The sequence below is a fragment of the Cheilinus undulatus genome, linkage group 15 (genome assembly GCF_018320785.1).
Source record: "Cheilinus undulatus linkage group 15, ASM1832078v1, whole genome shotgun sequence".
Lineage (NCBI taxonomy): Eukaryota > Metazoa > Chordata > Actinopteri > Labriformes > Labridae > Cheilinus > Cheilinus undulatus.
This window is the reverse complement of record NC_054879.1, coordinates 39,860,571-39,888,175: the sequence shown is the minus strand read 5'-3', so window position 1 is coordinate 39,888,175 and position 27,605 is coordinate 39,860,571. Positions and strand designations below refer to the sequence as shown.

The window sequence follows — 27,605 nt, the reverse complement described above, 5'->3', positions numbered from 1 at the left end:
GATTTTGACAGCTCTGGGCTGTGAATTATAGTGATAAACAGATTTAAATGAGCCTTAAACGCAATTATATTTCTGAGCTGTGTTAGCCTTAATTCGGGGGCTGTGGGCTTTAGAGGAGAGTAGGGGGCTTTGATCTTGTGTTTGCCAAAGGTTTCCACAGCCTGAAGACTCACTGAGATCAAGCAAGCTCCAGACTCTACAGCTGTTTCACTGGTTAAAAAGACACATGAAGACATGAAAAGAAAATATATGCCTTTGTTCAGAGCAGCGTGAGTCCATGAAGCGTGGCCAAGCTGCATCAATGAGGCGCTTTATACACATAAAGCTAACATTGTGATCCATTTGGAAGCGTCCTCTTGTAAACTAGAAGTCTCCAGTACCATCACTGTTTATGAGGTTTAAATCACAAGTCAGATTCTACTTTGGCCGAATTAAACTGTTGCAAAGTTGATTAGAGAAAGCATCAAATAAAAATATCTCAGGTCAGGCGGTAAGGAAAGTGTGTCTGCTAAATTATAGGCTACAAAATTGCTCAAGATGTCACAGCATTGACGCATGGTCAGAGCTCTGTCCTATTAATGTCTAACCAAAGTGGAATTTCCAATGATAGGTGCTCTGAAAATCCAATAATCCTCTTTCCCTCTTTGAGAGAAAATCAGAAACATAAGGACAAAATAATTACCTCCAGTCCTTTTGTTTTATTATACCACCCCCATATTTATTCAACTGATATGTTTGAAGACAGCTGGTTATTTACTCTATCTAAATATAGACTTTTATTTACAACCATTTGGTCTACCTCATTTGAACCCATATTGGCATTAAGCAGTAAATCTGAGTGGACTTTCAAGCTGGTGATTTCAGACAACATCCTTCACAACCACACTCTGAAAAAGAATATGTTAGCTTTTCTGCTCATGCCTTCCTGTTATCTGGCCCTACAGCATGAAAGCAAACCTCACATTGCAGTTTAGATTGTTGAACTAGCCAACAGCCACTCAGTAGCCTTAACATAGAAACAGAAAATGAGTGCAAACCACAAGATCTGTCAAAAGATAATAAAGCTATGTTGTATTTTAAGCTCATTATAACTGCTTATGAAACAAGTTTACATCAGGGCTTCTTTGAGCTAGCATTAGTACTGGTATCCGTAGCATTAGTGCTGGTATCCTCCCTAATACTTCATTTAGGAGCTGAAGAGTGTATCAAGCCATTATTGGTTTCTGATATTCCAGTTACTTTTTGTGCAACTTTTTAACCCCTTTTCATCACAGTTTCTACCCATTTTGTACACTTTAACCCATTTTGCCCCTTCTCACTACTTTTTGCCCACTTTTCACCATTTTTCCACTATATTTGCCCCTTTTTTGCCTTTCTTAACCTATTTTTGCCACTAACCTGTTTCTTTTTCTTTTTGAACTTCTTGAGTTGTTTTTCCCTTAAAGTTATTTCAGTTCCTGCTGCTTTATTGTCTGGCACCCTGATGTTTGTACAGATTATAGCTTGTGAAGTCTAACATTACTTTCCAAATGGATTAGTCAATGTTCTCATCCACAGTAGTAAATTTAGCCCAAAAATGGTAATTTTAGAAAAATGGGTTTACGTTTTGAAAAAGACTATATCATATTACAACATAAATAGATAGAATTTATTTTTGTTGCTTTGATAAGAGTGGTTATTATTCAGGTTAGATATATAAATATGGTTTTCAAAGATAAGCTTTACAATGGACTGTGATTTTCCTGACCTCCACTGACCCCCCATTTGGCTGTGTCCCAGAAAGCTCTCCCTTCCTATTGGTGGCCTTGTCCATGGTTAGCATGGTCAAACATTTGATCTGATAACATTTAAAACATAATACATAATGTATTTTAGGCCTACTCTGCACAATTGCCATGTATAATTCTATAAATAAAACAGGGTTATATAAATTATATGTTTCAGTAAACAAATCACATTAATTTTTTGTATTTTTCCTTTCACTCTGGTCACTGATATGTTTGCAGGATAATTCACATCCCACGTAATAGAGCCACCATAAATTCAGAGTCACATTCTATTTATTGTCCCATGAAGGGAAATTAGTTTTGCAGGAGAAGCAAATAAAAAGACAAGGTACACAAAGGCAACAACAGCAGTGAGATAAGACTCAATAAAGCCTAAAAGTCAGCCACAAAAATACACACATACACAAAATCAGTGGTAAAAAAAAATTAGTCCAGAGCTCATACCAAATTTGAAAAAATACTACCAAGTAATGCAAATTGCAATGTAAAGATGTGCAAATGAGCAACAATAGTGCAAGAAGGACAGTAGTAATCTAAGGGCTAATTGCCATTAAGTAAATAAATTGCACTGGGGATAAATGAGACCTGGAGTCTTTTTATCTTCCTTACAGGAAAGGCCTGAGGGCAGAAGCTCAGACTCACTCTAAAGCGTGTGATTTGGAAAATCCATAATGGCATTAGCCCTCCTCAGGACCTACCTGTTATAAATGGCCATTAACCCAGCCTGTATTAGTAGTACTATTATAAGCTTTTCAGCTACTTTATCATTTGAAAGAGCACAGCAACAAGGCACTTAGCAATTTTAGGGTCATACATTTGTTATTCTGGAACTTGCATATTGTATATGCCTGTCATAATGTTTACAAGGGGTCTTCAACCCACATGTTACTAATACATTAACTTTATGTTTATCGTACAACATATTTTAGCAGCCCTTCATCATCCTACTTCTGGGCTTTCCAGTTGACATACATGCTAACCTGTCATATCTCATACTCCTTGGAGAGGTCTGTGTGTTAGTCACTGAGGTGTTTGATGAGCTGTTGAGTGTTTGCTGCAGTGTCACCGTTTCGTAGCACCTTTAGCATACAGGATCAGTTTGACATTAGTGTCAGCTCTGCCAGTTACATTCTGTTCACTTGTAACTGGTAAGTGCATGCTGCAGAAACTACATTTTTGTACATTCTCCATAATGGCAGCTTGATTATGGCGATAAATATAACCACTGTTATTTAAAATTAATATTCAGGTCATGATTTTAAAACATGATTACTCACTAGAGGCACACAGACAGGGGGTGAGACTGGGGCAGGCTGATTGATCAATCTGGGATGGTGTGGTTCTGGGTGGATAAAATGATGCAAAACAAAAGTCAATGAAAGTTGTCATCAATTTGACAAAACTAATGCAGACAATTTTATGAACAGTAACATTTGTGGTTAGTTTTCTTTTCATTTTTTTCATTTTTATTGTTTTCATGTTTAATAAATGGAAAATAACATGTTGTTTTGACAGGTCTACATTTTTAGGAAACAGGTTGTACATGAAAAATTAGGTGTTCATTCTTGAAAGCAATCGTGTGTTTGTAAACCTTTACATATTTCTGACCTGCGTTACATAAATATGCACATCAATCCGATGTTTAATTCATGTGTAGAGAGAAAAGAAAAACTTCCCACACAGACAGTGGAGCCCAGGAAGTGCAGCAGACCCAATTTGTAATCAATAAGATTCGTAAGAGAGAGACAATAAAGTAGACTGTGAACTTAACAAGAACTCTTGTCTGCATTGTATCTAGACTTCAGCGCACAAATTGACTGTACTTTTTGCAGACTTAAGCCTCTGGTTTTCACTCAGACAGTTTTCTAATTTTGCCCCTGTTTCATCATTGTTTTTTCTTTTTTTCTCTTCCTCCAGCCCTGCAGAGGAGCTCAGCTTTGGTTCAGGGGAGACGGAGAAAAGAAGCCTCATTATCCTGAGCAATGTGACCAAAAATCAAGTGGCCTTCAAGGTGAGTGTGAAGTAAAACTGCCAAACGATTTGCTCTGCCTCTTTCTGGCGCTCTAATGGGGGGGGTTGTTGCTTTTTGAGATCATGTATTAATAGTTTATTAAACTTGTAATGATTAAAGGTTAGGCTACAATTACTCAAGTACTTGTTGGCATTGACACATGCATTGTTTTGGGCTACAGTAGTTTAGGCCAGTCAGTGTACATTTGCCTTGGCCAGGAAAATGCTTACCAGAAAGCTTTGACATGAAGGAAAGCCTGCAGGGTAAAACAAGAAGTGTTTAACTTGCTTATCCTAGAAATGCTGGTTGGATTTTCTGAAGGCACGAGGAGAAACCAGGGAGACAGACAGCAGGCAGTCTTACATAATTATGTATGCTTTTATTCGTCATTTGTGATGATACCAGAGAGAAGAGATTATCCTGCTTATTAACTAAAATGATGACTGGAGTTTTGTTGCAGGAGAAGTTGCCAAGAACTAGGTGCTTGGCGCCACACTCAAACTTATCACACCAAGTCCGATAGGCCTGTTTTTCTTTTCATTTCAAAAATTTGCATTATAAGGCAGAACAGTCTTGTACTGAAAAGATAAAAAAAAAAGCAGTGAAGATGAATCTGTGGCTCTTTCACTCTTTGAACTCCATATGGATGTTTGCACAAGCTTGTGCGTCATGGTGCTGTGCCGAGTTGGTGAGAGGGAGCTTATCTTTTTAATTCAGTCTCTTTGTTTTGTGGCAAAGAGCACAAATTTGGCCTTAATGGGTTGTGATCAATGGTTGATGGCCACACAATACTACATCACCCATTTAAATGACTCAAACAGATTTGGAAAAAAAAAAAAACGCCAAAAAAATCAAACCAGTTTAAAAAAAAAAAAAAAGTACTGACTTTCATTTCAGAGTCAACACAATTAACACAACATAAAGTTGTTTTTCTTTTCTGGAACAAAAAAATTGATTCAATGTGTAAAGGCCTTTAGCCACCCTGATGGCAAACAACAGTTACAAGAGTGAAAAAGATTTATGAGGAAAGAGCAGCAGAATCGGGGGGTGGGGGTGGTAAATAAATGGCTGTTACTGCTGCCAAAGGCACAGTGCCGCCCCCCCCCCCAAAAAAAAAAAACAAAGTAAGCAAAGGATTGAATGGCAATGAAGATTATCTTGCCAGATTTTTCCTGTGGTCTCTGGTGTATAAATATTGATCTTCCCCTCCCTGATCTGCACTGAAGACTATCAGGGTCGCCCCAAGGTGAAATCATAAATACATGGCTGAAAAAAGAGAGGACAAAATTAACAATTTAGCACCCAATTTCCCCATGATTACTCATAAATTTTTGCCAATTTCCAGAGATCTTGAGAGATGATCTCATTAGAGTGGGAAAATTGGCTTATTTTATTGCAAGAAAAGGAGATAAATTGAGAAAATATTAAAATGTACCCCTTGTTAAGAAAAAGAATGGATGCATGTCCACCATGCAAGTACTTCAAAGACCATTTTATTTGTGACCCCCTGAAAAATACGCTGCATCACCCACTATTGGGTCCCAGCCCAACAGTTGAGAACCAGTGTAGGAGAATCACAGAGGACAGCTGACACATGGAACAGAGCAATAGCCAATCAGGAAGTAAGCTGGCTGAAAAAGGAACAACAACAACAAGCACAGCCATGGCAACAATAGTAAACATGAAGTATAAAATTAGAAGGGGGCAGAAATGGAGAACCAACTTGTGGATTTGTGCCAACAGCCCAGGTTTTAACAATGTGTTCTCTAAAATGTACCACAACTGAACTGAAATTATAGTAGGAAGCTAACAGCTAGCCATGTTTGACCTGTTTATTCTACAGCTGCATTTGACTGTGCAAGATTTCAAGTTTTGAGAATGGAGAACTGATCGCTGGTGAATCAATCTGCCCATATATGGTGTGCACCGCATACCATAAGAACAAAACTCTATCCGTCATTATTTGTCATCAAGTTGAGGAATGGGCGGTAATACGGTAATACCGTATACTGGGGTCTTAAAAAATAGCCATGGTATTGCTTAAATTAGTATCATGTAGGGCTGGGCAATATGGCAAAAATTAATATCGGGATATATTTTTGCTATATCCCTATACACAATATATACCATGATATTTTGAAATGTCCTCTAAGAATGCTGCTAACTCTCCACTAACTCGCCATGCTGCTGTGTTTGCTTCTCCCCTCTTATCCAGTCTCCCCTGCTTCTCTCCTCCGCTGATATAGAAACCTGCATGTTCGGAGGAGAGTTTTCTGGATGGGTGGGGGAGTGAGCTCTGCTGTGAGAGAGGGGTTCAGGGACAATGGGAGAAGCGAAACTCCAGGCAGAAATGCACGCTGATGGCTCAAAACTTCCACATAAATATACTCGATGTTTGGGATATAGTCATTTTTTATCACGTGTGGCAAAAGCCGCGATACATCGAGTATACTCGATATATCACCCAGCCCTACCATCATGATGACAGTACTGCGTACAAAGCGCACGTTTATACAAATGCCTTTAGAGTTTAGAGTCAGCAGCACCGCTGTGTGTATGTGTGAAGATGCTTTAAAGGTGATGACAAACTTTCTGTTAATGATGTCGGGCCAATTTGGCAAAAGACGAATGCTCCATACATACTGGCGTTCGAAAACTTGTGCGCAATGGCCTGGCAAAAGCGCTGGCACGGCAACGTGGTATGGCCTTTTTTAAAGGCAAACTGTCAACTGTGCACCATTGGCTGTACTGTGATCCATGACAACATGAGTTTAAAAGTACTTTAATCCTTCTTTCTGAATGTAGATCAGTGATAAAAAATTATGAAGTCTATTAATAACCACACGCAGGAGCGGAGGTAAGAAAGAGGAAAAGAGCGCATGTCTTTGCGGAGAGGAAAAAGAGAGAAACACAGTTTGCACCTGTGCCATGAAATAAATGTTTATTTCTATGATAAACACGCTCACCTGTCAATCACTTCCATAGCTCCTATAAATGTCTCCCTGTTAACGTTGTTTTTTTTTTGTGGTGAAGCGTTTTGATAAAGGATAAAATGAAGCGCTGTAGAGGTGCAAGCTCTTTTTTTGGATACCTGGCGGTAATACTGTATATCCTGGTAAAGTTTGGGGGAGGGTATGACGATATTAAAAAGTGGATACAGCCCAATCCTAGTAGGGTCTGTCACATTTTCAAAAGGTTTTAAACACAGCACTAACCAGATAAAAACATCTCTGTATAGTTTTTATGGCACATCACAACTCAGCTCGGGTGGGTCTGTGGTCGAATGTCTCATTTGTGAGTAAAGCGTGCACTCAAATGCCGAAATTTACTGACAGATTTCTGTCCCCCTGAGCATTTTTAAGCTCTAAACACAAGCTTTTGAAAACTATGATGGGTATTTTGACTTTTTTCCAACATTCATTCTATAGCTGGTTGGTATTAACTTCAAATGAAAATTCCAGGTAATTTTCACAAACATTTGTTTTTACTTTTATAATTGCTTAAATGTGGTTGTGTTCTTCAGCTGCTTTCTGGCTGCAGTTTTCTTTTGTAATATGCAGTCCCCACATTCCTCCCACTGGGCAGCGTGCCTCCAGTAGATCTGCTAAAAACCACAGACTTAATTAAAACTTTTTAGGTGAAGTTGGCAGTGTTGTGCTGAAATAAACCACCCCCAGCTGACTGAAGCAGTCTTTGTGGGGAAAAAACTACTGCTCCTTTGTTTGTTTGCTTGTTTGAGTGCCTGTCATATTAACATTTTAACCATGTACTCCTCTAGAGCTCAGGAAAGCTGTGGTAGCGCCATGCCTTAATTGCTGAAGATAAAATGATAAAAGTCTTGTTTGCTTACTATGCCCTGGTGTCTTCACAGGTACGGACCACAGCACCTGAGAAATACAGAGTGAAGCCCAGTAGCAGCAGCTGTGAAGCAGGAGCTTCAGTAGACATAGTCGTGTCCCTTCATGGAGGTACTGCACTTTAGATCTGCACTCTGCTCCACTCCACTCACAGCAGCTTCAGAATAATCAAACAAGCCCAGTTTCACTCTGCAGTGCTTACCTTTGCAAAGTGCCAGCAGCATCTTTTCCTGTCCATTTGTTTAATACATATTTCAAAAGAGATAAAAGAGTCGTCTCCCAAAAAACAAAGCAGCAGGTTCAGATCCCTGACTCTGCTATGTGAGTTAAAATATTTTGCAGTCTTCAAGCATTAAAATGTCATCTCTAAGTCATCAGATGCTGCATTAACTGGAAGAGTTACTTTATTCACTTTTTTGTCTACTTGCACGTTTTGTCTTGATATTGTTTTGAATATTTTCTTTCAGGATCTCAGGCTTCCCCTCAGGACAGATTTTTGGTTATGGCTGCTGAGATGGACAATGCAGGATCACAAGAACTTGCACAGTTCTGGAAAGAAGTACCAAAAACAAAGATCATGGAACACAGGTACTTGTCTAGGATCTTTATGTAGATATTTTAGTGAATATGTGGAATAGAGTTTCTACATTTGTGACTTGTCTGCTCCTCATTAGATTGTGAATCTTCCACAGATTGCGCTGTCATGTTCTGGAGAGCGCTAAACCAACAGTGAGTCCTCGGAAGGACAGCCTGGTGGAGACGGGAACAAGTGGACAGCAGGAAATAAACACAATGGTGGGTAATAGAGGAAGAAAGGCCCTGTTCTTCTGCATTTTTATATGTATAGTAAAATTATATGTGTTCATTGAGATACTTTTATAACTGTTATAGATTACTGCAATGTATAAACAGCAGCAGGTTTGACAGGATGATAAAACTCTAGATAGAAATGTACAGTCTTCTCAGTCATGGTCTGGTTTGTCGTTGTAGGTCATATACCTCATAATACATAAGTGTTAATCTCCATCTGATCAAGCGTCATTTTTAGAATAGTTTAGACAAATGTAATAGTTTACACTCTCCCTTTTGTACCTTTTTCTTCATCAAAATGAGAATGACAGAAATGGCCATACCATTTAATCCAGCAGCTCATATTGAATTTGCAGTAAGTCAAGAACAACCACAATGTATCAGAATATTTTTTCAGCTCTAGTTTAATCTATTTTATATTGTTGGTTATAATATAGAATGATGTATTGCTTGTGTTTGTTCCATAAGATCCATAAAAAAATCCATAAGATGAAGAACTTAAACAATAATCACATATTAAATTGCAATGTTGGGGGGGGGGGGGGGGGTCCCAATGAGATAATACTCCCAATGAGATAATACTCCCATATTGTTAAGCCCTAATTTGTACAAAGTTGGAAAAAAAAATCCCTCAAAGTGTTCTTGAAATATTAACCAAGGGATGAGCATGAGACCCAGTGACCCTAACCTTTGACCTTTAAAATCTGAACAGTTTACTCCTGAGTCAGAAGGAACATTCAAGCAAGGTTTAAAGAAAATCCCTCAGTGTTCTTGAGATATAGCACTCATAAGCAAGGGATGGACATAAGGCATAACAAATTTGTCTCTCAAGAATCTCTCTAAGCATTCTTGAGTGGACAGACTACCTGAAAGCATAGGCTTGGATATCACCAGCATGGAGACTTTTGATCAGTGTTAATTTTGGCAGCCATTTTTAATTTTAGTCTTAGTCTTTAGATAAATTTCTTTTAGTTTTAGTCACATTTTAGTCATTTCTACCCTTTTTAGTTTTATTCAACAAAAACACAAAAACATTTTAGTCTAGTTTTAGTCCATAAAAAGTCCTCACATTTAAGTCTTTACTTTCCAAACTTTTATTTTCTTGCCTAATTCTGGTACCAAGTCATGGTAGTGTGTTCTCTTCACCCTGCCAAGACTTGGGTCCATGCTTTCTACAGCTGAGAGGCAAAAGAGATACAGATGCATGTCCGACGAAAACTAAATTCCGTTTTAGTCTGGTTTTAGTCATCTTGACAAAAACTAAACTTAGTTTTTGTCAGTTTTAGTCATCATAGATCTATTTTTGTTAGTCTTAGGCTAGTTTTGTCATGGAAGAAAAGGCTGTCGATGAACATTTTTAGTCGTAGTTTTAGTTGATGAAATTAACACTGCTTTTAATGTAACTAAACAGATTATTGTCCAGATTATTTTCAAGCAAAGTCCATTGTAAAAATGTCTGCATCAGGACAGTGCTAAATATAATTTAGCTGGTCCCTAATTGAAGCTTCCTGATCATATATAGACAATGTTTGCTAAAAAATAGTTAATAGCATGCACAGAATGCGTATAAAATTTCACTGAAAGAAAACATGGACAAAAAAATGATTTAGTGACTTTAGAAAAAATACTCGTGCTAATGAAAAAAAACACACACATATGTTGGTTTGTGGCATTTTCTCCATATTCCCCACAGAATAGATGAGCACTCTAACAACTGTATAAAAATAGTCATTATTTGCTATAAATACTGCCTAAAGCTCCTTTAATGAGCTTTGGATTTACCCCAGTTTTGGTGCCCTCTGTGGTCAAAGTTCTTTGTCATATTTCTTTTTTCTGGTGATTTTTTTGGTGTTGAAATATGAATAAACTCTCTTCAGATGGCACCTTCCCTGTAGCAGCGTTTGCAGACACTACAAATTAACTTACCAGAAACAATCAATTTTCTTCCTGATAGCTCAATTTCCTCTTGTAGTTCTTAAAAGAGCATCAGTATTGGTTTTTGTCTGTTTCATAACCAGATGAAAACTCCTCACACAGGCTTTAAAATGTATTTTTTCAGCTGTGATTGCCCCAGAGCCCAAAACAAACAACAAGACCCTTGGAAGTCACTGGCCTTTGTTCATTGGGAACTAGTTATTGCACTTATCTTAACCACGAAATGCTGATTTGAGTTCTGCTTCCATCTTTAGAGTAGAGCTGGTAGGAATGTTTTGGAGGTTTATAGAAAGCAAGGCTACTTTTTATCCCTTGCTTCTGGTGTGAATACTATAAAAAGCTAATTGCCTTCCTCCTTCAGGTCAACACTTATCACACAGACATGAGAGAAGTATCGGCTGTCTCATCTAACTCTTGGCAAAAAACAGATTAAACAAATTCCCAAAACGTCAAACTAATCCTTGAATTTGCTGTGTATCTAATTTGTTTCCACTGCTGTAATTGCATGCATGTTAGATTGATAAACCCAGTCAGTGAACTAGTTTTTTTATCTCTCTAGCTGATGCGCGTCATGGCCTCTAACGCACGGCTGGAGCAGAAGCTGAATACGAGTCTGTGGGTGCAGAAGGTCCTCGTCGCGTTGGTACTCGTCCTCGTGGTGCTGAACCTGCAGTGTCTCTACCTGCTTGGGACCACTCCACGGCCATCTTGACCAGCCACAGCAGCTCCCTCCGCCTTGATCTGTAGGATACAGACACACAAACGGTTCTGGAAGTGGAGCTGAAGTGGACGAGTTTGGTTCTGTCCCCTCCCCTCCTTCCCTCCTCACAGGCTGCTGTCACATCAGGAAGGAGTGCTGACTTTAGGGAACATGTGAGTTGCTGCTGAGATATGAAAGAACTGTCTTGTTCCCAGCACTTGAGAGTTAAAACAACTTTTATTAATGTGACATCAAATCAGTAATGTATTTTTTAAGGCAGCACAGTAAAATAAATGTGTATTTATTGCAAAACAGGACATGTAGGAAAATTATTTTTGTGATCATAATGTACAATTTTTTTATAATGTATAAAGCTACAGATTATAAAATAAACATCTTTTGTCACTTTATCTCATTTTGTTTGATAATATAATGCTTTTTTCCTTCTTTTTATAGCAAGTTAAAAAATAAAAGAGCAAATTTGTCTTTTTTTCCTAAGATAAAGGTCTCTGTTGTCTTGTGTTGCTTAAATATCCACACTCTCCTACAGAGAAGTCTAATTGAAAACATTGCCGTTTATGACCTTCCTAAACCTTTTTCACATTCAGTCCAAGGAGCCACAGGAGAACTGTGCCTCTGCTATCTCTTCTATTTGTTTTAATTACTCCAACACCAGCAAACTAAAAATACCAAAGCAATTACTGGAGAGTACAAGGACACAGTGAGTCGCTCACTTGTAGCTATGTAGGCAGCGTAGATATCTAAAACGAGATCCGGCTTTGAGCAATCAGTAAGGGAGCACACACGGAATGATCACAATGCGGTTATTAGATGGGTACACAGAAGGGGTGTGTGGATCAACATTTGCTGTATCTTCGCAGTAGGTGGTGGCTGATTGGAATGGCTCATGCAATAACAGCTAAACTAATTCTGTTTTGATTATAAACACAAATGCAAAATGTTTATTCCCTGAAGATTGCATTGTGTTGCATTTCCTGTAACTCATTCTATTGCAGCAGCTCCAACTTATCTTCTTGTAAAGCTTCTATTTTAGCTACGATACGTAACTTTTTCATCTTAAAACCCAAGTCTAAAGTCAATCAGATAGTTAAAAATGACAAAAATGAATGGAGGTGACTGAGAAAGATTGGGTCAGTCGCAATGTAGAAGCTTAAAAACTTTACACTTTAACAGTTTAACTGAGTCCTTCCTGTGTTGCTGTGACTCATGAATCCGCAGACATGCATCAGTATTTGGTTAAATCAGGTCTTATTCTCAAATGTATCCAGAAAAAAAACAAAAAACTTGTTTTCCCCCCTAAAAATTCATCTTTTTTTTTTTCTTTCGCCCTCTGTACTGATGCATTTTAACCTTGCAAAGCAGATAGATTCACCCGTTTCCATGTTACTCACTGGTGGATCCATCTTGCAAAGCTCCCGTCTGAACAGATTGGGCCCTGTAACCCACAATTTCCACACAGGACAACTGGCACCGAAGCGCCACAGGTTTGATCCGACGGGAAGCGGGCGACCTCGCCCACTAGAAGCATGTCTAGGGCAGAGGTCACAGGAGAACTGCTAGTTCACACAGGAATAGTATGTCAACAGCGGACTATTTTACCTTTTGGGGTGAATTTATCATCCATTCCAGTATAAGTCCATGATATTATTGCTTCTGCCATTGGTGAGTACTTTAGGAAGTTAAAAGGTTAATGTTTGCTTAAAGGATCTGTGCCTTTATGTAAAATTCTTTGGCTAAAAGTCCTCCAACCTCAACTTTTCCTCTTCAATGGCGCTGTTGTAGCTCCGTTGCCCACTGACCTCTCTGTGACCCTTTGCTCTTGCTGCAGGATGTTGGTGCACTGTGTTGGATTTTGAAAGAACTGGATATTCTACGCATGTGACTTCCTGTTTGGAGCTTTCTGATCAGTGGGAATTGATGCGGTTTGACAGCGACCTGTGCTGAAAATAGACCTGCAGCGTATCTCAAACAAAGCTGGGACGTGCTGCTGCCAAACTGGAGCGCCGGTTGTGGAAATGCTCTGATAGACTAGAGAGGGAGCGATGTGCTCCGCAGCACAATTCGCCAAGGAACACAGCGCAGCCGCTGTATGTGGAAATTGGGGGTAAGGGAGTGGGACCAATAAGTGTGGTTTGAGGATTAAGAGGCAGTACTTCCCGGTGAGGCATAGTCTTGATGTAGCAACAAGAGGCTGGTGTAATTACAGCATAGGAGATGCCAATGTTCGCACTATGCAGTTCTCTATAGAGTTTACTACTTTGGTAGGGGTGCAGCTCGGTAGTGGCTACGTCGTAGCAGCGCACACTTACGATGTCGCATGTTTTGATGCTCTGATTGGCCTGTAAAGATGTGACAGAATGTTCATCCAATCGCACCAAGTTTTTTCAAAGGCCCTGCCCTTTCCCAAACACCATCTAAGGGAGTTTTTCCAGATGGATTTGGGAAACAAATCTGGCAGGTTAGATGCATTTCCCATTCAGAGAAAGTTTGTCCAAATTTTGCTCTTCTTTTATAGTTGACGTACCAACTTTAGGCTTCTTTCATTCCTGTTTTGCAAAGTTTCAATAGTTGCTATTTACGTGTTTTGAATGGTAGAAACAAATCTAATGTTTGTATTTCTGTGTTAAACCTCCATCACTGTGCTTCTCTTATTACAGTCACAGTGACAATACAGAACCAACATTTTCTCCAAATAATAATGGGGATCAATTTATTAAACATTTGTACAATGATTAATTTATTAATATTTTTAAGCACGTATAAGTAAAATAACAAATCAGTAGTACATATAATCTATAAAGTAAAAGGCTTTGGAACAGGCGAGTGACTATATGTCTGTTCATAGAAGTTTGATACTCCAAAGGAAGTATGTTTGCCAGTAAAACTTGCATCACCCGATTCACTTCAACCTTTAGTAAGAAATGCATTTTGCACCATTTAGGTAGTAAGTGCTTTTACACTGAAAAAAGGATGTGAGCTAATGGAGTGTTTCCCTCCAGAGGGTAGAAGTAAAAGCTTTGACATCACACATACGCTGGCTGATTTTTAAGTGCATCTGAGTGCCACAAAGCACCTGAATGAACTCAGGAAGCCGTTCATACACGCTGCACTGCACACAAGGAAAAAAAGCATATCAGTGATGCAGCGGTAGCTGTAGTGGAAGATAATTTGTGCGCTTGTTTGATACTGATTACTAGACAGACTCTTCTCGCCTGATTGTCTGTGTGTCAGTAATTACAGGCAGAGGGTACTGTATGTTTCACCGGAGCTCCTTCACACTATTGATTTAACATGAAACACCAGATAAATTGACACCTGGTTCAATCAGCGGCCGACCTCCTGAAGCACTCAGGCAATGTCTGAGGGGACAGTGATTTAGTTTAAGTTGGAAATTGGTGTTGGAGGGATTGATGGAAAGTTAATGAGTTTATCAAGCGTGGGCAACTGTTGCTTTGTATGGAGCTTGATCAGTCTCAAAAAGAACAAAAACAATAAAAAGGGGGAGGAGTATTTTGTATACATTTAATTTTTAGAGCTAAATCTTTTTATGCATGGTAATCCTTTTCTGAGCCTGAGTGCCGTTCCAATTCTTGAGACTGATCTGGTTCCATACATTTGACACCATAAAGAAATTCACAGTGATTCTAAGCATTAATCCGCCGTTTTAAGTTTTGATTATTTGTACATTATGTTATATTTTTTATCACCTTTTCATTAACCCTAACCTTTCCTGTCCTCGTGGGGTCCCTCAACCCCTCTGACTGGCTCCTCAGACACAAACATAATGGTCTCTAGGCTCTTTTAAGAGTTCTAGGTGAAGGTGTTGACAGCTGACATTCTCTACGAGCTTTAGGAACACCACCAATGGTGCCTCACTGACACTCAAGTTTCATGCAACATGCGCAGATGAAACTGTGTAGAAAATCAAGACCAAAACAGAGTGTTATTGTGGATTTCATGCGTCTGCTTCAGGCAGTGGAAAAACAAATGATTACCATGAAATCAGGAAGGACATTGTAAATACTAGATTTGGGCATTGGAGAGCAGTGGTGACCTACTTTAAACATTGTTTACTTTGGATTTTATTATCTGAAATTTTAGAGATCACTGTAGTATCTGTGTTAAAATGCCATCCCCCCTCTTTCTTGAGTTGTTATGATTGTTTAAGATTAAAAACAAGATGCTGATAAATGCTGGTGTTCTTGGATCTAATATCTGTAAAGCTCCATGTCTCTGAGGGACAGGGAGAAGAGGAGGTATAGCGATACTGGGTTATCCATCTTTACTGAAGCACTTCAGTTTTGTTTTTTTTTGTTTTTTTAAATATATCCTTATTCTTACTTCATTTCATGTGATGTTTTTATTCTTGATCCTTTTGCTTTGCTTGCCTTTTTCAAAAATATACTCCCCACACTCAGGGGAAATATCCGAACACATCCTGTTTATAACCACAAACCCATAACATCACAGCCTGTGCTTTTAGTGACTAAGAAACAAGATGGTTTTACAAGTGAGGTCCTCTGCAGTCTGTATACTTTGAGTATATTTACCTCTTGTTATCTACAGAATCTGTTAGTAGGGTATAAATCTGACACACAAAACACTTTCTAGTGAGCACTACTGTGAATATTTGTCTGTGGCTGTGTCCAAAACCACATTCTTTCACATTATTCACAGATGGATTATTTAATATGTTCGAATACATAGTATGTGATTCTGTGTATGAGAAATTACTGTAGACTTGATTGGCCGAGATTCTTAAGCATAAAATGAGAGTGTAATGGTAGTGCTAACCCGCTTCAATATGCATTGTGACTCCAAACAGCCAAAGTAGTAACAGTTTTCCTTGCTACCATTACACCATAAAAGCAAAAGAACACTCCAAGCAACTCAGAGAAAAGCAGAGAAAATGTCTAAGTCAGGGGATGGATACAAAAAAAAAATTCCAAGGCACCAAGCATCCCCCTAAGTTCAGTTAAATCCATCATCAGCCAGCAAGACACCTATGACTACTCTGAAGATTCAGCAGCTGAGATGGGAGAGACTATAAAACAACTGTCGCCTGGGTTCTTCACCAGTCAAAGCTTTATGGGAGAGTGGCAAAGAGAAAGCCACAGTTGAAGGAAACTCATAAAATCTTGAGTAGAATTCCCCAAAAGACGTGGGAGATTTTATGGTCAAGTGGAGGAAAGTTGTTTAGTCTGATGAGACCAAAATTGTGAGGTTTTTTTTGGCCAGGATAGACACCAAACACTGTACATCACAGCAAACACACCATCCCCACTGTGAAGCACAGTGGTGGTGCCATCATGCTGTGGGGATGCTTCTCAGCAGCCAGCACTTGAAGGCTTGTAATGGTAGAGGGTAACATGAATGCAGCAGAATTTAGGAAAATCCTGGAGGACAATCTTATTCAGTCTGCAAGGGAACTATGACTTAGGAGATTTATTTTCTAGCTAGACAATGACCTGGAGCAAACAGCAAAAGCTACACAGAACTGGTTTAAAGACAACAAGGTGAATGCTCTGGAGCGGCCAAGTCAAAGCCCAGACCTCAACCTAATAAAGAATTTGTGGCAGGACTTGAAAAGTGTTGCTCACACCAGATCCCTGTGCAGCCTGACAGAGCTTGAGTAGTTTTGCAAAGAAGAATAGAGTAAAATTGCAGATTCGCAAGCCAGTTTGAGACCTATTAAGACAGACTCAGTGCTGTGATTGCAGCCAAAGGTTCATCTACTGAATACTGACTAGAAAGGGGGGGTGAACATTTGTGCAGTTTAATATTACATATTTTATTTAATCGACATCACTTTGACATCGAAAGAGTTTTTGTCATTTATATGTCCATGATAGTGTTATCATGTCAACAAATTAAACAAATATTCATTTTACTTTGCACATTACAAGATGAAAACATTTCCATAAATTTATTAGCGACAATGTTTAAAGAACACCAAGAAGAATTTATATGAAATTATTTTTATTGTAAAATAACAACAACTCAAAAACATATATTTTTACAATGTGCATAGTTTTACTAGTGCAATGGTAAAGGCACTTTACTCGTTACTTTTTAGCAGCCTATTCCTATTTTAAACATTTTTTGAGTATTTCATTACAAAAAGGTTTCTCAAAGACTCTTTAGTTTCCACAGAAATGTCCAGAAGGATCCTGAGAAGCAGAAGTCCGTCACGGAGGAAGATTATCATCAGTCACCCTCCTGGAGCCATGGAGGAAACCTCTCACTGCCAGATTGTGTAAGTGCTCCCCCTACTGGCTGAAAGGTGAATCATTCAGAATCATTACGTTCTTATGTCCCCCCTGAGTCTGATTGATAGAGGAGATACTGTTTCACTTGTGTAGGAAGGTGCAGGTCCTGAATCCCACCCAGTCTCTGCCTGCCCACAGTTTTCCTGATGTGTAGCCGGCACAGCTGCTTTAGAGGAGACACTCCTGAGTGTGAGGGGAGAAGCAGGGCCATGATAAAGACACGATTGGGTTATTAAGCGTAGGCACCAGCCGTACAGTAAAGGCCAAGAACACCCCCCATTACTTGTTTACTTTGGGTTGAATACCTTCGGCTTGTCTCAGCAGCCTCTCCACTAAGCTGTTTGGAGCTGTGAGGTCCAGAGGCTGCTTACCCTCTGAGTTCCTGAGGGAGCGGTCGGCTCCATGGTCCAGCAAGACAGAAACCAGCTCAGGGCTGGACAGACGAGCAGCGATGTGCAGAGGAGAGTCTCCGGACACACAGGTGTTCACAGCAGCACCTGAAAGAGACGGCCAGCTGATGAGGTGTGATGTCTTTATTTTATCTAACTGCTGAGGAGGAGACTGTCTGACAGCCCCATATATCCTCTTTAGTGCTAATCCAGAAAACGTCTTGTTTTTGCTAAACTGCAGTCACCTAAATTATGAATATTCAGATTGGTGAATCTGTTTTTACTTGGTGTTATGCGTGCTAGTTAACTTAAGTTCTGTTCTTTTAATGCTACTTTCAAAGTCTACTGAACAAAAACCCCAGGTAAATTTGGATGATCTAGTCCTTTATATTGATACAGCACATTTGCTTTCTGTAGTTAATTTTTAGTTTTCAAAAGGCCTGCAAATTTTCAAGTTTGGCAACATACAGGAACTCTGGTCAAACCTGAAGACTTTTATCACATGTATAAATAAAACACACAAATATTTGCAGAAGACTACCAGTCAAAAATGTCATGTTCTTTTCATGTTTGATACTGAAATTTGGCAACAGGCCCACAGTCATGGCCTTTTGGTAAAATTATGAGGCATTTCAGATAACATAGTTTTTCACTTAAATTTGGTGACAGGTCCATGGACATGACTTTCTTGTCAAATGTTGAGTTGCTCCTGCAGAGGTCGATTTTTTACTCAAATTTAATCTGCCTGTGTTTATGACTTTTTGCCTAAATTTTCAGAGCTTTCCACCACGGTCGATTTTTCACTCAAATTTGGTGCAAGGTCGTGTTCATGGCTTTTCGGTTACATATGGGTTTGTTTCCAACAGTCTTGTTTTTTCACACAAATTAGACAACAAGTCCTAGTCATGACTTTTTGCTCTAATTTTGAGTCGTTTCCATTGAGGTTGATTTTCACTTGAATTTGGTGACAGGTACTGGCCTGGCACGCCATATGGATTTGTTTCACACATCCATTTGGAAAACCTTCGATAAACAGCATTTGGGGAAGGGCAGAGCCTTTGAAAAAGACCTGGAGGGTGATTGGATGAACGTTCTGTCTGTCACATCTTTACAGACCAATCAGAGCAACAAAACACGTGATGTAGCTGCTAACGAGCTGCACCTGCACCCTACTGAAGAAGTAAACTCCATAAAAAAACTGCATAATGCGAACCATGGCGACTGTAGCAATGTAAGTACTCGACTTTTGTTGTTTTTGAAAAGAAAACATCTCACTGCTGTTCTTTGCTCTTCTTTTAACAAAGAAAAGTCATCAAGTTCTGATAAACTGGCACTTTAGCAGCATCCACGCTACTGTCTTCCGCCATACTTGCACCGGTCTCTTGTTGCTGCTTGCTCATGTCACAACTCTGATGCGCCTGAAAGTACAGCCCCTCGACGCTGATTGGTCCTGTCACTTTCTAACCAGGCCCAAACGGTTCAAACAGGAGCTTTGCAAGATGGCTTCACCCGTGAGAAACATGGAAACAGGCGAATCCATCTGCTTTGCAAGGTTAGCAACAGGTTGCATTCATGACTTTGCCGTCATATTTTGAGTTTTTTCCAACAATGTCGAATAATCACTCAATTTTGTCAAATTTTGAGTTGTTCCTTCAGAAGTCGATTCGACTTTTTAAAGTCAACTCTTGAGTCATTACTGCAGAGGTCATTTTTTTGTTCAAATTTAGCAACAGGTCTTTATGACTTTTCTCTGAAATTTTAAGAACTTTCCACCAAGGTGGATTTTTACTCAAATTTTGCGACAGGTGTGTTCATGGCTTTTTGGTTAAATTTTGGTTTGTTTCCAACAATGCTGTTTTTTCCTAGTCATGGCTTTTTGCTTAAACTTCGATTTGTTACCACCGACGTAACAATGATTTCAAAGATTTTTTGAGTAAAGTTGCAAACATGTTGCTACAAAAGTACTAAAACTTTTTAGAAAAGTTGAAAATATCTACAGACTATATAGAATTTAAATTTACTCTAACTTTTTATTTTTTAAAGAATTTGCATTTTTGTGCAATTATTTGAAACTTCTCAACTTTTTCAGAATTTTGCAAAAAAAAAAAACTACAAAAAAATTTTTTTTAAAAAAACTTTCATTGAAAACACATAAAAGTATTACAATTTCTTTAAACTGTCAAAAATGTTTTAATTTTCATTAAAAGAATCTTATGATTGTATTTGAAAATTCTGAAATGTTGATTGAAATTTTTGCAAACTTTTGGTGATATTTTGACAATTTTAGTCAACATGTGTTGGAAACTTTGGTCAATCACATTTAAAAAAAAAAAGGCTGAAAATTAAAACATTTTTGACAAACATTTTGACATTTCTTTTTATTGTTTCCCCCCAAAATTCACAGTTTTTAAACTTCAAAATTCCAACAAAAGTAAACAAAAAAGGTCAAAAGGTTATAAAATGCTATTGCATTTTTAAGACACTTTTAGAAAATTTCCAAACTAATAAAACTTTACAATGCTTTGGTCTTATAACACTAAATACTGAAATCTTTACATGAGCTATGTATGTTATATAAATCAAAACGAGTGATGTATTTATGATTATATGAATGAATATTTTACTTGTTTGCATAAGGGCATAGAGTCAGAAATGGCTGCAAACACAAAAATGTTCAAGAGTTCATCTGAACAAAGTGTTATAAATTCTATTATTATCACAGCTCATATTCTCCTCTCAGCTTCAAAGGACAAAATTATTAGAGAGCTGAACAGTTTTCTTTGAAAGCATTCTTACCAAGTTGAAGCAGTTTCCTCACAGCACCCAGTTGCTGATTGGAGCAGGCTATGTGAAGAGGGGACCCTGATTGGTCGACATAATGATCCACATCTGCACCGTGCTGAACAAGAGGCTCGATGCACTCTGAGTGACCTAGACAGAGTTACCAGAATCATCACAATGAGGAGTGACGCACATGAAAGGTTTGCTTTGAAATCTGCTCGCACTGAGACTCTCCTGGGGAGAATGAGCAATCATTTTACTTTGAAGGCTGCAACAACACGGACGTTTTCTCCAGACATTATGCATCTACCAGAGATTTCCTGTTGTTTAGACACTTTAGTGTCTGAATAAACCGGTTCAGCAGAGATTTTCTGAGCATATGCGGCAGGATGTGACCTCTGACCTTTTGCTGCAGCCCTGTGGAGAGGAGAGCTGGTGTGGCTGTTCCCCACGGGAGTCGCTCCATGTTTAAGGAGCAGCGATACGCAGGTCACATGACCCCCAGAACAAGCTTCTGACAGGGGAGTTTGACCAGCCACCGTGGAGAGGTTTACCTGACATGGGTAGATAATTCACATTGTTTAGCATATATTCCCCCAAAAACGTGAATTACAAGAAAGTGTTAATGTAGCACAGCATCCTCGGCTGACTGCATATACTTTGCCATTTCCTAAAAAGTTGGGACAAAGTCTGAAATGTAAACAAGAAGAGAATATAAAGATTTGCAGAACAGAAAATATCACATTGGCTCTAGCTAAGCCACTCTAGGACATTCACAAGGTCGCCCAAAGGCCACGCTTATGTCATCATGGCTGTGTGCTTCGGGTCATTACCATGTTGGAATTCATTCAGGATATCTCTGTACTTTGCTCCATTCAGCTTTCTCTTAACCCTGACCAGTCTCCCAGTCCCTGCTGCTGAAAAACACCCCCACAGCATGATGCTGCCACCACTATGTTTCACCGCTGGGGTGGTATTGGGCAGGTGATGAGCGGTGCCTGATATCCTCCAGACATAATATTTAGAATTGAAGCCAAACAGTTCAATCTTGGATTCATCAGACCAGAGAACCTCATTAATCACTGTCTGAGAGTCCTTCAGGTGCTTTTCTTGCAATCTCTCCTTCTAGAACTTTGTCCCATCTCCACACAGGATCACTGGAGCTCAGCCAGAGTGAGAAATCCTGTCTTTGAGCTCTGCAGGCAGTGTTTTTTTTTTTTTCTCTGATATGCATTGTCAGAGAGGTGTGTGCCTTACCAAATCATATCTAATCAATTTAATTTACCACAGATGGACTCCAATCAAGGTGTAGACCAGCAATGATATAGAGAAATGGGAGGAACCTAAGTGAAATATGAAGTGTTGTTGCATGTCAATGTGCTATTTCAGTTATGTATTTTTCATAAAGTTGCCAATATTTCTATTATTCTTTTTTGACTTTGTCATTATGAGATGCTGAGTGTTGATTCATGAGTGACTTTTAACGACTAGCATCAAGCTCCAACACGTGGGCGTAGATGGGGGAAGTCCAGCACTGCCAGTTAATGCAAGTAAGTTTAATTTAACCATAGTATGAATATTGCTCGTAAATCAGGACATTATGGTTCAAAATGCATTAAAATGTATAATTATTTGTAAAAAATGACGCAACATTTGTTGCTTGGCTAGCTGGTTCGGGGGGCCCTGTGCAATAATCTTTCTAGGGGCCCAAAATCCATAGTTATGCCCCTGCTGTAACATAAGAAATCTGAAATAAAGTGAAAGGGATCTGAATACTTTCTGTGGCCTCATCAGTTCTCAAACACTTTCAGAGCGCTGTTAAGAAAGCGGTGGGTTGATGCTACAGATTGCTGAACAAGAACATGAAAGAGGCAAGGACAGTAACCATGACTAAGTGTCTATGTTTGTTTTTTATTATTATTAAATAGTTTTTATTTATGCCAAATAGGAAATATTTCCAAATATTAGTCAATTAGGAAACTTTCATTCAAAATTGAAATACTTTTGGTTAAAAAATATTTTCACACTTTAAAAAATCTTTCAATTGTGTTGCTGGCAGAACATTCAAAACAGGACTGTAACTTTTCCAAAAACAATGACATTTTTCAGTTTCAGTACGTTTTCTTTGTACAACTTTCAAATAAATGTGGGGTTTAACTTGCGAAAACACTTTTGAATTTATTTGTTTTTTTCTAGTTTTGTTTTAAGACTTTTGAGATTTGACAATTTTATGTTAACAAAAAAATCATGAAATAAAATAAATAAAACTTTCAAATGTCAAAATTCACTGTACTTGACACAAACTCCAGCAGACTAATTTATTTTTATTTATTTTTTTTGGGACATTTTTGCTATTTATGTGATAGGCCAGAGAGACAGGAGAGGGGTTGCTGTTCAGTCCCCAGCTCCTGCAGGCACATGCCGATGTGTCCCTGGGCAAGACTCCCATTGCTTCCTCAGAGGTGTGTAAATAAGTATGGATGCATTTGAATGGGATTAGCTAATACTGATGGCCAATTCTCCATTATAACATAAAATGGGTCAAATGATGAGTCAGATGACTTGAAAAGTGCTATTTAAGTCTATTTACAGGAAATATGGGGAGGGAGAATGGGAAGACATGCACCAAACATGAGCTGAGATGGAGACCCGATCTAGCGACTAGTGCGCTGAGGACTACAGCCTCTGTCTTTGGCTACTCACTAAGGTGTGACATCGCTTGGCAAATTTTGTTTTATTTACATAAATTATTTCACAATGTCCCAGTGTTTTTGGAATCAGGGCTGTAATGCCATTAAACATGCAGATTGAGGCCGTCCAGACTTTGCTCTTGCAGAGTAATGTTTGTTAGTGTTATTGTGCATGCATGGCTGTGCCTGAGAGTTAATGCCTCACTTACATCCAGTTAAAACAAACAATTATTCACATGGTTGAAATAAAACACCAATATCTAGGAGCTTCTGTCCAAGCAACACACAGAGCACACATGCATGACTTTGTATTGTTTCAAGTTTTGTTACATAAAAAGAGGATTCTGTCTCACTAACATTGGCCCCATTCTCCATCAGAAGTTTTGCACAAGCCACATTTCCTCGCATGCAGGCTCCATGGAGAGGAGACACCTGGTCCAGAGTACTCAGGTTTACACATGAGCCCTGTGAACATAAAAGATATACTTAAAAAACACTTAATATGCACCATCCTCTAACATATAATGAACCAGAATCTCAAGCACTTATCTCTGGACTGTGAAGTCTTTTAAAACTTTACCTGAGCTATGAGTCTTTGCAGAGCAAGGAGGCGTCCGTTAAAAGCAGCATCATGAATCGGAGACCAGTCTGATTCAGCTCCTGGGTGCACACATTAAAAACATTTCTCTCTCTCAGCTGACACAGATACACATAAGGGCAGCACAGAGGAACTTTTTAAGGAGTAAGAAATGTCCAGCTGTATTGTGAAGCGCTACTCACCACTCATTAAAGGGTTGGAGAAAAACACAGGAGCTCCACTTTGACATGTAGAGGCTCGCAGAGTCTCGTTGTGTCCAGCACACATTCTGCTTCCCTGTGGTGTGGAAAAAAGTTGTTGTTTTAACGCCTGACTGTTTCCTCTGAGTTGTTTTTAGTGCAATAGAGGCTGACTTAAATCAGAAACATGTGAGAACCGTTTTGTCCCCATCTGTTTTCACTGACTGTGGTTTGGTTGCTGTGATGTCACTTCCCCTCTTTGCCATGCAGGAAACAGGCTGGTTGAGAGCAGCAGTTTTGTTCTGTGGGCTGTCAAGCAGGTCTGTGTGTAATCTGACACTGAAGAGCCACACCCATCCTCTGCACACAGTGAGGATGGGCGTGTTTGTTTGGGGGCATAACTTTGAGTTCCTTTATTTAAAATCGTAGGCGGTTATGAAACAGACTGAAGTCATGGCTGATGTCTCTTTAAGGGATCTTGAAATGAAACTTACCGGCTATTTTAGATATCCCATCTCATTTTAAGACACTGGAGAAGTGACATTTTTGCCCACTTTGCAGAGTGTATTACCTGCTGCAAGCAATGCAAACCTTTTTTATGCCTCTGCACCTTCCGTCCATACATCCATATGTCTGTTCACTCTTCTGCCTTACCACCTTTGATATTCTTGATTTCTTAAGATGGCTTTTCAGAATTTTCCTCAAATTTTGCACAAATGTTCACTGTGACTAAAGGATGAACTAGCCAGATCTTTGAGGTTAAAAGTGAAGGCCATTGGGTCTCATGTTCATCCATTGCTTGTAAACACATCTCAACAATGATTTAAAGACATTTCCTGAAACTTTGCATTAATATTTATGTGGAGTCGAGGATAAACTGAGGATACTTTGGAGGTTAAAAGTCTTATGTTCATCCCTTACTAGAAGACATTAAATCTTAAGATCACTTTGAGTTTTGTTTCTGAAACTTTGCACAACTGTGATGTTGCAGGGCACATAGGTCAAGGTCACTCAGCCTCATGCTCATCCCTTGCTTGTCAGGGAAATATCTGGAAGAGCCTTGGGGGATTTTCTTCCAACATGCACAAATGTTTATTTTGCTTTATGTATAAACTGATGAGACTTTGGAGGTCATAAGTCAAAGGTCATGGTCATGGGGCCTCATGTTCATCCCTTTCTAGTAACCATGATATCTCAAAAATGCTTTCAGGGACTGTTCTGAGACCTCACACAAATGCCAACCCTGACTCAATCATTAATTCACCAGATTTTGGAGGTCGTAATTCAAGGTCATTTTGCTCCATGTTCAGCCCTTGTTTGTGAAATTTGTGTCACAACAATAACTTGAGAGATTTTCTTCAAAGTTTATTCCATTGCCTCATCTGACTCAAGGATGAACTGACCAGATTTTGGAGACCATAGGTCTGGTCCTTTGGGCCTTGCCCTAACCCCTTTATGTGAATGCTGCACCACAAGAAAAGAGATTTTCCAGGGACATGCAAATGTCCACCAACTATTAAGAAACAATTTGACTTTGGAACTCATAGGTCAAAGTTGTTTGGCCTCATGATGGTCCCTTGCTTAAGAACATGATATTTCAAAAACACTTTGAAGGATTTCCCGAAACTTGTATAATTTTCCACTAAGATTCATGAAAAAGGGAAACTATTTTATTCTGAAAGTCATAGGTCGTTGATCGAAGTCTTTGGCCTCATGTTTCACCCTTGCTTGAGAACACTGAATCTAAAAATTCCTTTAAAAAGTTTGGACATTTTGCACCAAGGTCAACTCAGAATTGAGGATGAACCAATCAAATTTTGTAGGTCATAAGCCAAAGCTCAAGGTCATTGGGTCTCAGGTTTACCCCTTACTAGTGAAGGCAATATCTCAAAAAGACTGGAAGTATTTCCTTCTAATATGCACGATTGTCCATTCAACCTTAAGAAAAAACATATTTGATTTTCAAGGTCAAAAGTCAAAGGTCATTGGACCTGATGTTCATCCCTTGCTTTTGACCACAATATTTCAGAAATACTCAGAGGAATTGTTCTGAAACTTTGCACGAATGTCCTCTCTGATTTGATAATAAGTTGACCTGATTTTTGGAGGTCAAAAGTCAAGATCATTTTGATTAATGGTCATCCCTTGTTTGTGAATACTATATCTCGACAAAGCCTTGAGGGATTTTCTTCAAACTTTATACAACTATCTGAAGCAAAGATAAACTGACCAGATTTTGGAGGTCAAAGGTCAGGCTATTGAAAGTCATCGGTCATCGGTCAGTGTCATTTGGCTTGTTAGAGGTCAGGGTTCTTTGGCCTCATGTTCATCCTTTTTTGGGGGATTTTGGTATGGCCCTTTGGGCATTGTCTTTATCCCTTGAAAGTGAATGCAATCACTCAAGAACACTTTGGATTTTTCCCAATTTTTCCTTAAAGTTGCATTAATGTCCAGCCCGAATCAAGAAAGAAACAATTTGATTATGGAAGCCATAGGTCATAGGTCAAAGTAGCTTGGCCTCATGTTTATCCCTTGCTTGAGAGCATGATTTCTCATGAATGCTTTGGAGGATTATCCTGAAACTTTGCACAACTATCCACTCAGAGTCAAAGAAGTGATTGTATTTTGAAGGTCATAGGTCGAAGGTCAGACATTTGGCCAAATGCTGGTCCCATCCTTGACAGTGGGATATCACAAAACACCATTACTGATTCTTTTCAAACTTGGCATAAATGTCCAGTCTGCTTTAAGGATAAACAGATCAGATTTTCGAGCTCATAGGTCAAGGTGATTTAACCTCATGTTCATCTCTTGTTTATAAGATGTCAAAGAAGTTCTTCATCACAGAAACACCCCAGGTCCTATACATGAGTCTTTACTGTACCTTCACTGCCTGGTGTAGGAATGTAACCACAGCAGTGAGGTAGTCCTAGTTTAATTTTTATATCCAGTTGTTTATCTGGAGTGAGCTGCTTGAATTTAATTGAAAACACAGGATTTTTTTTATATTGCACATTCAGAATATATTTAGGATGTTGGTCAATTTCAGATTTAAAGGAGACTACCTAAAGCCACTTACATGTTTTTCTATTTGAAAACCCAAAACTTTTAAGTTAAATATCTCAAAACTGCTTGGACTGCAGGTAGAACTTGAGATTCCCAGGCAATGATATGTCTTAAAACCGGAACATGTTTTTGATGGGAAACTAGAAAATAACCTTGCTTAGATCTTTATTTTTGCATATTTGGAGCAAAAAGTTGGTTTTAAGTCAATTTTGTTGTTTCAATCATTAAATTACCACAACCAATAGAAAAGTATGCTTCTGAAACTGTCTCTTGTTTTTCATGTGAATTATAACCAAAAGTTACCCTTGTTTTGCTTGCTTTGCTTATAAAAACAAGGAAATCTTGGCCTAAAAGAATGTGAATGGGTGGCCTAATAATCAGCCTAATCTGAGCTGACCTCTGACCTCCCTGAGGAGTACAACCTGAAGATAAATTCCTGACAGAGTTCCCACACAACCTGTCCATCCTGATAGTAGTATAAATCCAGTTAAACTACAGCCATGCATAAATAG

The 27,605-nt window shown here is 38.9% G+C and overlaps 2 protein-coding genes across 4 annotated transcripts in view; one reads left to right on the top strand and one right to left on the bottom strand.

Moving 5' to 3' along the window:
• The window catches only part of mospd2 (motile sperm domain containing 2), a 29,294-nt gene extending 17,784 nt beyond the window's left edge, over positions 1–11,510 (top strand). The window contains exons 11-15 of the mRNA XM_041806860.1: positions 3,705–3,798; positions 7,670–7,766; positions 8,123–8,243; positions 8,348–8,450; positions 10,960–11,510. Coding sequence (XP_041662794.1) covers positions 3,705–3,798; positions 7,670–7,766; positions 8,123–8,243; positions 8,348–8,450; positions 10,960–11,112 — 568 coding nt within the window. The 3' untranslated portion in view covers positions 11,113–11,510. The remainder of the gene's footprint in view (positions 1–3,704; positions 3,799–7,669; positions 7,767–8,122; positions 8,244–8,347; positions 8,451–10,959) is intronic.
• Positions 11,511–17,157: 5,647 nt separating this feature from the next.
• On the bottom strand, positions 17,158–24,327 carry LOC121522860 (ankyrin repeat and SOCS box protein 9-like). 3 transcript variants are annotated; one of them, XM_041807532.1, is made up of 8 exons: positions 24,253–24,327; positions 24,031–24,124; positions 23,831–23,910; positions 23,608–23,715; positions 20,964–21,114; positions 20,576–20,710; positions 17,696–17,887; positions 17,158–17,573 (listed from the first exon to the last, which is right to left on the bottom strand). In XM_041807532.1, the coding sequence occupies exons 2-8, from the start codon at positions 24,113–24,115 to the stop codon at positions 17,431–17,433; spliced, it is 894 nt and encodes a 297-aa protein (XP_041663466.1). In that variant the 5' UTR covers positions 24,116–24,124; positions 24,253–24,327; the 3' UTR covers positions 17,158–17,430. The 3 variants fall into 3 exon arrangements, with proteins under 3 accessions (XP_041663466.1, XP_041663465.1, XP_041663467.1); XM_041807531.1 differs by having other exon boundaries at positions 24,031–24,262; XM_041807533.1 differs by having other exon boundaries at positions 17,426–17,573; positions 17,682–17,887; positions 24,031–24,262.
• Positions 24,328–27,605: the final 3,278 nt, after the last annotated feature.

Excerpts from the sequence above, each read along its gene's own strand:
- LOC121522860 (XM_041807532.1), bottom strand. The coding sequence starts at position 24,115 with ATGTGTGCTGGACACAACGAGACTCTGCGAGCCTCTACATGTCAAAGT. Across the intron at positions 23,716-23,830 it reads TGCAAAGACTCATAGCTCAG|GGCTCATGTGTAAACCTGAG; the intron begins GTAAAGTTTTAA and ends TTATGTTCACAG. Across the intron at positions 17,888-20,575 it reads GAGGAAACTGCTTCAACTTG|GTGCTGCTGTGAACACCTGT; the intron begins GTAAGAATGCTT and ends CGTCTCTTTCAG.